The 12,470-nt window shown below is 41.4% G+C and overlaps 1 protein-coding gene across 1 annotated transcript; it reads right to left on the reverse strand.

Moving 5' to 3' along the window:
• Window positions 1–760: 760 nt before the first annotated feature.
• LOC308134119 (uncharacterized protein) lies at window positions 761–12,226 on the reverse strand (the record flags this gene model as incomplete). The annotated part of the gene is made up of 8 exons (XM_080501749.1): window positions 12,125–12,226; window positions 10,273–11,937; window positions 4,407–4,539; window positions 3,065–4,223; window positions 2,744–2,849; window positions 1,947–2,101; window positions 1,005–1,090; window positions 761–843 (listed from the first exon to the last, which is right to left on the reverse strand). The coding sequence occupies exons 1-8, from the start codon at window positions 12,209–12,211 to the stop codon at window positions 761–763; spliced, it is 3,474 nt and encodes a 1,157-aa protein (XP_080357875.1). The 5' UTR covers window positions 12,212–12,226.
• Window positions 12,227–12,470: the final 244 nt, after the last annotated feature.

The raw sequence follows: 12,470 nt of genomic DNA on the forward strand, positions 1-12,470 counted from the left end.
CAAATTAACCACTATCAAGTATCAACAACAAAGAATGTAACCTCAAATCAAAAATACTTAAAAATGTTTTCCTTTAAATCCTAGAAAATAGTTAAAACGAAATTCTATGTAACAGTATTTTAAGAAAATGTCAAAATAAAACAAGCAAAGCAGCTTTGTACCCACATCTGCACTTTCTACATGTTCAACCAGCCAGAGGGAATCACAATACCCAGGAGGTGGACAAACGTGTAGAGAAGTCAGATGGATCAAAGTGCTGTATTCTATAACAAAATCTCAAGTTCTAGCCATCTTATAGGGAGCGATTACAAATCATTAGGCATGACGTTTGTACTCGTTACCAAATGAGCTGCAATGTGAAACACAGAAAAGGTACAAAAGAGCCAATTGGGGCCATTTAATCCAGTAAGATATGCTATCCGTGTGCTTATTCCTTTACATAGATTGACGTTTCAGTGAATCGTAATATATTTAGTCAACTTTGATTAATTGCATCACTGGCTCTAAAGGGAGAACCCCCCCCCCCCCCCCCCCGAATAACAGTAGTGGCTTCAATGTGCTAATGTAGCAACTATAATCAAAATATTCTATCATTAATACCCATTTTAAGTGAAACTTTGCATTTAATAGCCTTTATTAAATCTAACAGAGCTTTATTTCCAAGTTTAGTCATTTTAGATGGTGTGTGTGTTTGCGTGATTTGACAAGACTGTCTATCATACAACACAAAAACACAACAACACATTTCCTGTTTTTGGAATTACTTCTTATTGTGAGCGTAGCGCTGGATGAGGTATTTCTCCCAGTCAGACTCTTGTTTACGAGACCGATGCTGGAAAGTATCTGCAAAACAAAATTCAGGACATTCAGTCACAGCGACAGTGATGGCAATGAGGGGGGAAAAAAAAAAAAGAAAGAAAGAAAAGTCAAGCGTGTGGCGTGTTCTACACGAGCTATACTGCCACCCGCTGTAGAAGCGCCACAACTGTCAAACTCCTACCTACTTTTTGTCACTGCCGCAGCATTCTTCACTTTGTCGTGCAGTGCATGCCCGTTTTGAGCCAGTCTCAGGGAAAGTGACGCACCTCTCCTAAAATATGGATTACAAACCGCATCATTGCACAGTCGGGATCTTAAACGGATACTTATGGGCTCAGGCGAATATTTAAAGAGATGGCAGAAATGAAAACAGTGCGGGGAAAAAGGGCATGCCTAACCTAATAATTTACTCCTCATTCTTCAAAGGCAACCTCATCCCTGAAGCTCTCAACACGGCTCGACAAACAACGCCGGTTTAAATGGCGTCTTCTACGGATTTCATGTTTCAGCTTTCATTAGAGGTTTGATAAGATACAGCACAGGGTTCACAGGAGGCCACTATAAAACAGAGCCGAGTTTTGTTTCAAACTATTCAGACTTGTAGTCATTAATTTGTGGATCTGCTTGCTGACAGCCAAGAGCACACGACGGTCCGGGGACTGCGTTGGGCCCTGCAGAGGTTTATCGCATTGCGTGATCGGTGAAGCAAATAAGCCCTAAAGATGCAAACAAAGACTTCACCAGTTGGATTACCGAGATGGCAAATTCCTTGAAGACGCAGCAACTATCTGGAGATGTTCAAGCCTTCACCTGCAACATGTTTGTTGTTTATCATGAGCTTTTGTATTCATATTTTTCGAGTGAATACTGTTTGAAGACTGCTTTTCTTGAAGTCTAAATAAACTTAAAAGACTGATTGAAAAGTTTGAAATTTAACATGCATCCTGGTTTTTTTTTAATCTTAACTTTATAAAATCAATTTATGTAGAAAAATAAACCTTAAAGCACATTTGTTGAGTTTGAATCAAGAAATGAGAAGTGCAACATTATCTGAAACGATCCGTCCTTTATGGTTCTGTTAATATTAAAGAGAATTAGACACCTGGCTGTAGTTCACTGTCAAATACCTCATAACACCAAGGCTTCCCTTTTCCAAGAAGAGTTCGACTGCAACTTTGGTCTCCTGTGGGTAAAACCGGGCAAAGAGCGTCCTGTTGCGCACGATGGCTTTGAACCAAGCCAGGGACTCTTCAGACCAGTGGCTCCCATTCACAGGCTTTACCTGAGGGAAAGGAAACAAGCACAAAATAGCATGACCTGAGATAATTCATTTCCTTTATCACTGACGAAGAGATAAGCTGCGACGAATCGTGTGGACAAGTGTAAGTAATTAAGTCTGCACTCTCGCGGCGTAGCTTATTAACCACTTCCATGTATAGAAATTCGGAGACAAGCGCATCGCAAGTCTGTTTCTGAACATGTCGACGTGTGCCCTCGTTGGGATATTCGTGTTCTCTCTCTCTCTATATATATATATATAAATATATATATATATATTTTAAGGAAAATAGTGAAGATGCGGATGAAGTGTGGCACTTGCATTCGCCAGTGAAACCTTTATGGCCTGAAGTGGCAAAGAAGCCATTTCAAGGGGGAGCGCCTTCAGATTCCTCAGTGACAGACAAATAGCGTCCCCGTGGTCAAGTCTTTTCACCTCCACCTGGATTGACGGCCTGCCGCTGGAGCCATCTTCGGCAATTTCGTCTTATATCAAAAAAATAGAAAAAAGAGGGAGAAAATATCCAGTTGACAGTGGCTACAGTCAGGTAAAGTGACACTGCTGCCACCTAGAGGCACATGAGGGCAAAACTATTAGGAGATTAAAAATAAACCCACCTCTGTTTATGCCACATATTTTCATCACCTGAGCCCGGCACCAGAGTTTCTGCTCGGGGAACCAGCCCATTACTACGGTTCCCAAGTCTGGAATGCAGTTCTGCTCGGCATATGAACTACTGGCTTTCCAGCTGCTGCGATAGAAGAAAAAAAAATATATAACGACAACCAGAACATGTGGATTATTAAAAAAAGAGAAGAAAAAAAAAATCTACAAAGAAAGCAGTAATGAACAAAATGGATAAATGGCTCTTTAAGCCCTGCAAATGTGATCGCGGAATCAGTGAGGGTTTTAGAGAACCTGAGAAAAAGCAGACAGGAGATTAGGGCTACATGTTGAATGACTTACTCTCTGATGAGGGACTGCAGCTTCTCAAGGGAGCCAGCGCACTGGACGTAGAAGTCCCCGGGATCGACGACATGGGACACCACGACTTCGGTCTCTGCAAATCTCCGGATCGGGAACCGGGGAATGCTTACTTTGTTGAACGTCTGCATTTTGGCTTCGGCTAAAATCTTCTTGCGTTTCGCTTCTGTCCATTCGGTAGTTTGGGTTTTCCCGTCATTCTTCGCATGGGAGGTCTCCACCTGAGCTGTTGCGTTATGGTCGCCATTGGCGACAGGTGGGCTCGGTTTTGATCCCCCTTGTCCCTCCTTGAAGAGGACGTCTCCAAGATCCCACAGTTCAGTTTCCGATGTAACCACACACTGGTAGGTCTGAGAAGCGCTGGACTCGACTTGCTTTACTCTGAAAACTGGGGCTTGGTTTTCAATATTCATTTGCGCCTTTCTTGGACTGAGCGAATCTACAAGGTCATCGCCTACGACGGGTCTAATTTGGGAGCTCTGCGTTTTGATGTCGGGTGAAACCGACTGTGGATAATGTGAAGCGTGTGCGCTCTTCGTCCACTCCATGACAAGGACCTTCGCTGGATCCACGCTTTTAGGCTTTTCTTTAAAGTAGCGAAGCAGCTGAGTGGAAGTTTGTTTTGGGTGTTGCACCTGCACATCACCCTCCCATCCCGAGCTCATCAGTGGGGGTATGGTCATGGGTTTAGGGTCGCTGATCTCTGGGGGTGTAACTTGTGTAGGAGGTGGTAGCTGGGGCCTCTCGGGACTAACCTCTTGCTTCTGAGTAGCAACAAGTGGAGCGATCCCCGAATCAGGTTGGCTGCTCGGGTCACACGTTTGTTGTTTTTCCGTCTCCGAAGAACAGCGAGAGACTGTAGTCAAAACAGCGCTTTCTAAGTTGGACGAGATGGTGCTCGTCACGTCATGTTGCTGGCCTGCGGCAGGCAGCGAGGTGAAGAAGGGTTTCAGCTCCCGAAGGGAGAGCGCGTCTCCAAGCTCTTGGACCGCTTTAGCTATGGAGCTGGCCATGAATGGGCTGCTCATCTTGGGCCCAGACTTGACTACATTTGTAATCAGGCTCTTTTTAAGTCGAAGTGGCTGAAGCTGGTTTACGCTCGCTTCATTTTTGACAGCAGGCAGGAAATCAACGTTTGGTGCTATGGAGATAAGAAGAAAAAAAAAAAGTCAGATTAACTAAAGCGGCAGAACATTTAATTATTCAAATCAAACAGCATTAAGCATAATCCTCATCTAGTAGTTCAAGGTTATTTCTCGGAGAATCTAAAACATTTGCTATGCCATACAGCAGCAAAACACTGTGTGATGAAATGTCAACTCACCAAGTGTGAAGTCTTTTAACAATGCTGCAAGATGCTGCATTACTTGACATTTCACATCCAAACCTTTGGAAAGATCAATGAAGTCAGTGGCGGGGCAAGAGGAGTCCAAGAAATCCTGAACTTCTCCATAGGCCTATAGGAAGAGAAAATATGATCAACATCAAAACTTTTTTCCCCACTACGTTTGCCAAAGCTTGTATACTTGCCAATAAATCTGATCTGCCAAAGGTTGAACAAACAAACAAACCACATATGTCTAAAGCCAACACAAAGTGAAACACATGAAAGATACCACTTCTGGTGGATAATTTAAGCTTTTATTAATGGACAGATAATTGATTTCTATTAATGTATCGAGTATTTGGGAGCAACTTTGATCATTAGCTTCTGTCTTTTTTTTTTTTTTTTTGCAGAACTATTGAAAACGTTTCTGTATTTTATAATTGAAAAGCGTACTTTAATTAATATCACAGTATATCCTCCCAGAGCATTACACACTTTACACAGGACACTTTACACAGGAGTGAGTTGACTATGTCGCAGCTGCATAAATACTTCAATTCAACCTTGCTCGTGAGGTTACGGAGTTCTTGTTCCACCGTATTCCGGGCACTTTCCAACAACAGCAGCTTCCGTATTAAGTGTACTTTCTGTGAAATAATGGAGGGCTGCTGCAGCTGGCGGCCGAGCGTCGCCTTTCCCGTCATGTTGTGTCCGTTCGCCCGGGGAGCCTCGGCTGAAGGTTAGCCTCTTCTTCTTCTGCTTCTTCTTTTTCCTCCTCCTCGTTCTTCTTCTTTCTCCTCCTCCTCTTCCTCGTCTCCGTGTGTTCCACTGGCAGCTAAAGGCGAGCTAGCTCACCAATCAAGCAACATGTCGCCAGCTGTTTTGACGTTGATTGAGATAATCTTCTTGCTGGCTTAAGTTAAAGAAATGTGGATTTTCCCAGCATCTGCACAATATATGGCGCTCATCTCCTCCGTCGACCTTCACCTCTGTCTCTTTAAAAGTCAACGCGCAAAGATTTACCCTCCTCGCGAGCGCCATTTTACCCCCCCCACAATATTTTTTAATATTTTTGTTTATTTGTTTTTTTTCACAATATTATTCTTCCGCGATAATTTGGCAAAATTAAAACTCAAATAGTTTTTTGTTGTGTGTTTGCTGTATTTGCAATTGAAGTATTGGAAATGATTGAAAGTCAGGTGTTGTTGTCATAATATTAAATATTTATAAATGATCTAATATACATTTAACTGTGTTTACTATTTTACTATGTTTACTGTTTTGCACCAATCTCACCAAAGTAAATTCCTCTTATTATGTAGAGTTAAACTATACCCGGCAATTAAATTGTTTCTGATTGGGACTATAAACATATAAAAGACACCTATACAACGTCAAATCTTGTCTTTACACCAGGGCTGCCAAACATAAGGCCTGTGGGTCAAAACCGGCCGCAAGAGTCTCCAATATGGCCCAACAAACAACAAAGCAAATTGAAAAAAAAATCAAATCAAAGAGAACATGGACACATTTTTTATATGCAGTAGATATAATGCAACATTGAGACCCAAGGTTATGGTGATGCTGCCATGAAGGCAAGCTATCAGATTGCTCGAAAACTAATGTCAAAGCCATGGGTGTCAGGGTGAGTTTGTAAAAACAAGCATAATGCAACAATTGAAGGAGTCGTTTTTTTGATTAGTTTTTTCGACTGTATTTTGCACCAGAAGGTATCATTAAAATTGGTTTCATGTTGTCATGGTGGTAATTTTCAGTAGTCATTTCTTGGTTTTGCAAAAATACAAAAATTTTTATCCGGTATACTCTGCGCCTAAACAAAGAAAAATATTGAAGTTTAGATTTAGAGGTCATTATGGCACGATTTCACAAGTCCAGCACACTCAGCATGAAATTTGTATGTGCCCCTGAACTAAAATGTGTTTCACACCACTGCTCTACACCATTCACGTAGGAAGAAAGTGTGATCATCAGGCAAGTTAAAGTTACGATAAGAAGAAGTGGTAAGCGATTTGGCTCAAGGTTTTGTCATCTATTACTGTCAGTGGTCTCCGGATTTCTAAATTAACAGCAAATTGGCTTAATTTCATTGCAGGTCTGATCCAATTGCTTGGCTGGTGATACAAACTACTGGTCATCGGAGTGCCTCAATTTGTCCAGTTCTAATTGACAATTATTTAGTTTAATGTCTCATTTTGCACTCTGAAATGACACGATGCAACAAATAAACAATTTGAGGTAAATCAATTTAGAAACCAAAATGCATTCTTAATGTTTGACTCTTCACAGTATACTGCAGAGTACTTACAGGAAACATTTCCTTGAATCCACAAGCTTGTTGCTATGAGGTAAGAGTGTTAACCACTGCTCTATCGTGTCCCCTGGGTCACTCACATAGACCCAAAAGCCTCACTTTCAAGATTCTTTGTTAGTCATATACATAGTTATACTTGTAGCACCACATAGTGTAATGTTTTTTATGTCTGCACATGTAAGGAACACATATAGATATGAAAATATACTTATATACACATTAATGAGGAAGGTAAGAATATGTCCTGTTGGAGTTAGAGCAGTGATTCATTGCGTGTAGGTGTGAATCTGTCTCTGTGTTGGCCTTGTGATGGACCGATGAGTGGTGAGATGGATGGATATAAAAACTGCAAGGCGTGGAGCACTTAAAGTGAGATCACCCCAGCCTCCCACAAAGCCTTTGTAAACTTTGTGAAACACTTTTAATCTGCCCCGCGAGCTTGCGTATTTCTTGCATCATATTCTGCGTATGTTTATAAAGTCAGCTTTCCATGAGGTCAGAAATACAGACACATTGTCAGCTTCACAACAATGCATTTTCCCTGGCAGTTCCACTGAGTATTTAAATATTTTTATTTTGGTCAAGCAGTTGGAGAAATCTTTTGCAGCTCATGCTCCAGTTACTTTGTTTCTACTGAATTGCGTTGGTATGAAAAATCGTTCGTAAAGAAGTCAAATGATTGTGGTGGAGTAAAAACTACACACTTTTTCCCACTGAGTTAAGCAATATTTTAGTAAATGCACTCGAATTTCAGCTCTTGAGCACAATATAGATGCATCCACACCACTAAGCAGTTCTTATACAGCATTTTTTTTTTAAAGCAGGATACGTTTTTCCTGGGCTGCAGCCAGACTGTCGGATGTGTCATTCACTCTTTCTACGCAGATATCAAATGAAGAGACTTTATGACAAGTCAAGACAGCGAGGAAGCCATTTATTATCTGTGGACTATTTGATAGACGGCGTCAAAATGAATACTGCTTGGGAACCCAGCAGATGGACTCCTCACCACCTCAGATCGATTTACTGCCTGACTTTACAAGTAATTATGGTGCAAAACTTTTGATATGTTCCTGACATTCTGTTCCCAAAACACTACCAAAATATTATTTTCTGTCAAAGATAAGAAACGATGAATATTGGCAATTTCAGAGGCAATTATTGTGATCTGGAGACTTTGTGAGTCGTGGACCACTGCCATACATTTCTCTTGAGTGTTCTGATACCAATAATATGTTAGGGGGGAGAGTAGCATGATGTGTTTGTTAGGACAACTCTGACTGCAGGTTAGCATATTTTGGAACATTAAACAAAGAAAAATGACAGCAGAACAAAGAGAAGGTTGGATGATATTCCTAATATAACAACACCAGTGCCAATAGAAGGACTTGCAGATGAAAATATGCAGAGAATGCTACTTGCTAAAAAAACATCCAGAATAAATGGAGTTTCAAATCATGTTGTTTATGCCGATTACTATATATATTTTTTAAAAACAAGTCCTTAGGGTTCTCACAAGGTCCTTCTGGGCGACCAGGTACCTTCAGTCACCACGTTGGCTCCCAGACAGAAACTGACAGTGAGGGCTGCTTTTTATTTTTTTTTCTACAAACTGTAATGTGCCAACAAACTGGGTGCCGCTAATGCTAAGTGCCAACTATTACCCACTGAGTAGAAGAATGAATACAATTTGTTACTTGCATTCCTTTGGCTTCACACCTAATGCTACTTACACAGCGTCCTATTCTTCCACTGCTCCTTGCTTGAACTTGTCATGCTGCTACTTGAGCTCGAACCCAAACCTTGTGGGTGTGGGCAACAAACACGCTTCCTCCAGTTGCTCAAGAGCCAGATCACTGTGCTGTCTGGCTGTTCTGACTCTGGTGCCGGTAATGGAAAGAAGTGAAAAATGCTGGAAGAGGATTTGTCAACAGAAGGACGGCAACAGGATAGCTTAACAGCACACCTTACAACAAGGCTCATGAGTCTCTATGCGCTTTAAACCCAAACTAGTTTACTCTCTGTGTAGATTTCCGAATCATCGCTTTTCGCATTAAAATGCACCATTTATGTATACATTGCAGACATTACGTAATTGTAACACATATTTGCTTCAATGAGGATGTTAGTTTCCCAGTAAGTTTATTGAGAGAGACTGAGCCCTGACTGACTGATAGGAAGTATTTTATGACTTTAGTGGAACAAATTGCTCAACACACTCTCTCTCTCACACACACACACAAACACACAAAACAGGAAATTGGATTAACTGAAATTGCTTCCCTTCCAGCCCACATTGATTTATTTCAAAGGAACAGGGGGCATCATTTGAGGGATGTCAACAGGAGCAAGTTATCAGGCATCACATTTTATTCATACACAGTTGCCATTTTCATCAATACATTTGAAAACATCATCTCACAATACTTGTTTCTTTCATAACAATTTACAAATCCCGTACACATATATACAATAAGCTTATTTAGATACAGCATACAAATCATACAATGTTTTATCTCTTCTTCTGATACTGACAATGTTAGGCATATCATTAAACACGAAACAATTTGAATCCAATGTTCCAAAACACGTGGAAGTGAAACCCCTCCGTCTGATAATCAGATTGTACTGACTCCCCCAGAAAAAAAAAACTGTTGATATTTATAATTTCAATCACAACACTGTAGCAGCACAGAGCAAAGTCATACACGCCCTTTATACTCAGTGGAGTAGAAAGAGCAGAACAGAGCGGGGAACAGAATGATTTCTGAACTCTTTACTGCATTTTATCTGCTAAAAATCTTCTTTTGCAGGCAGAACAGCCATTTAGCCACATTTGTGTTTCTTAACAAAATGGCTCATACAAAGTGAAAACTCCTCCGAATTGCACTTTGTTCTCCAAAGTGCAATTCGAATGGCTTGTTTGAATTATAGGACTTCTATGGATATACAAAAGAATGCAGTTACATGAGGGGTGTCAAACATGTGGCCCGTGGGCTAAAACCAGTGTTGCAAAGCGTAAAAATGACAAAATAACACTGAAGGCTGCAGAAACTGTGCTGAATATATATGTAAATATAAGTCTAAAGAGAATTACTTGTGGCCAGAAGAAGTTCTAATCAGACTTAAAAAAAAAAGATTTCAGTTGGATGACATAAGAATTAGTGACACTGAACATGTATTCATACTTGCTTGCGCTAAATCAAACTTGTCATTATGTTTTGGTTAAGAGGTTATTGCTTTTCTGGTTCGAGGTATTTCAAATTAAAAGGGTCTGTATGTGGCTCCTGAACTGAAATGAGTGTAACTCCTCTGTACTAATCGTTTTCAGACAGTTTGCTGAATTCACACTACGAAAGACTTTTGTGCACAACACAAGTTTTTGGTAGCGACAATGAGCACAAGTACGAGTCCAGTCACAAACAAGACGATTACGATCATCTGCCCAAAGTGAACTTCCTGTGCGTTTACACGAGCCAAACAATACATTGGAGGATTTTCCAGATATTCAGTCATGAAATAGCTTTTAACGCTCGTAAAGCATTGAGTCTGACCGACGTCGGGCAGTTTGGCCTCTGTCTGGTTCAAGACTGTCAGCCACCCACTGTCGCAACAGTTGAAATGATTTCCACTGATGTACATGTTCATGAGGTGTGCCGATAAATTGTGAATCAGCGACTGGTTTAAAGTTTTGAAATCATTATTCGTTATGTCGATGTCTCTCAGGGGAGAGCAACTTAAGCGGCCGGGTAACACATCCAGGTGGTTGTTCGATATGTTCAGCCGGGTTAAGGCTGGCATGCAGGGCAGAGAGAGATGAGAGCTGCTCATGTTTGTCTCACTGATAATCAGGGACTGAAGCGACGCTCGCACGCTCTCCAGCGCCCCCTCACGCATGACCATATCCACGTTCTTTGCAAGGTTGAGAGAAACCAAAGAAGTTCTCTGAAATGTGTTTCTTTGGAGTGTTTTGATGTTGTTTTCCTTCAAGTTGAGGTGCTTGAGTGTTTGTAATTGCTCAAACTCCACACAGGATGTGTTAAGATCCCCCCGCTGTGTTGAAGCACAAGGCTGCACTGAATTGTCTTGTAGATTTAACGTCTCCATCTGTGGGAGTGCTCTCAGGAAGAAGGGAGAAATAGACACAAGTCCGTTGCTTTTCATTTCAAGGTGCTTCAAGGAATGAAAGAAAAGCTGACGAATAGATCCCGAATCACTATAATTTCTAATATCCCAGTCGATGTTTTGTAGACAATTATAGCTCAAATTCAATGTTTCCAAGGATAAGAGGAGGCTTAAAGTCTCCAGTGGGAATGACGTGAAGTGGTTATAACTCAGGTCAATATAAATCAGCGGCATGAGCCTCCAGTTTGAGTGCAAGTTATTTTTTTTAACAGTTTTCTCACGTACAATCTCACGATAAAGAGAATTGGCCTCCGACACCATCGTAGCTTCTGAAGTCAAGCTACCTATCATGTTATTCTGTAAATGAAGATACTGCAAATGGCTAAATTTTGGAACCACGGGGAAGTAAAGAAGTTTGTTGTAGCTCAGATCGAGAATTTCGAGCTTGTACAGCGCATCGTTTTCACGTGCCACGAAGAACTCAACTGAATTCCTGCTCAGATTTAGGTATTTAACCTGGTACAATCTGAAATCGCAGATGCGTGCAAGGTTATTCCGTGCCAGGGTTAGGGTCTCTAATTGACTCAGAGGCTCGAATGTCCCCTGATCTATCTGTGATATCAGGTTCTCATCAATAGTAATGGTCCTCAAGCCTTTATTCCCCCTGAACAAGTTGTGAGAAAGGCTTGTTAAAACATTACCAGTCATCCTAAGATGATCAAGGGAGGGCTTGTTTCTGAGGTACAGCTCCACTGCGTCATCGCTCAAACCGTTCATTGATAGATCCAAATTCTTCAGCCCACTGAGACTCTGGAGGGCTTTGCTGTTGCTGCCAAGGTTGTTGTTCAGTTCATTTCTGGATAAATTCAACTGTTCAAGTCGAGCCAGGTTTTCAAAGGCCCCCTCAGAGATGAGATCCAGCTGGTTGTTGCTCAGGTCCAGCTGCTCCAAGTATGGCAAAGCAAGTGTGTGCAACTGTCTGATGAAGTTATTGGACAGGTCGAGACTTCGAAGTCTTGTATCCAAATCCAGCGGGACAGTCGAAAGGTTCTGGTTGTTCCAGGACTGCTCCTTGAAATGGAAGGGACGTTAATCATAATCCTAAAGTGAATTATGAAGACACGTAACATGAATTTAACAATCTCTCTCTCAAAAGAAAACAAAATAAACAATCACAAAACTACCCACTTTGTGAATCGTGGGAAAATCAACCCATCTGAGTGAAATTTTTGCATTGGATTTGTTTGACTTAACTTACCCCTGAAGCATCCGTACAGCCAATTTTATAAAGGTCATAGCTGAGTGACCAGAGCAGGAGGAGATTAGAGAACATATGTCGGATCATCGTCCCTCTGCTGCTTCTTCTGCTGCTGTTACACTGAACTACTGCTGTTTTCAGAGCCCTCTCTCTCTCTCTCTCACACACACACACACACACACACACACACACACACACACACACACACACACACACACACACACACACACACACACACACACACACACACACACACACACACACACACACACACACACACACACACACACACACACAGAGAAGCAAACAAACAGCTGTGGACACCAGATAGGCATTTTAGACACTA

Source organism: Blennius ocellaris, assembly GCF_963422515.1.
Source record: "Blennius ocellaris genome assembly, chromosome: 9".
Classification (NCBI taxonomy): Eukaryota; Metazoa; Chordata; class Actinopteri; order Blenniiformes; family Blenniidae; genus Blennius; species Blennius ocellaris.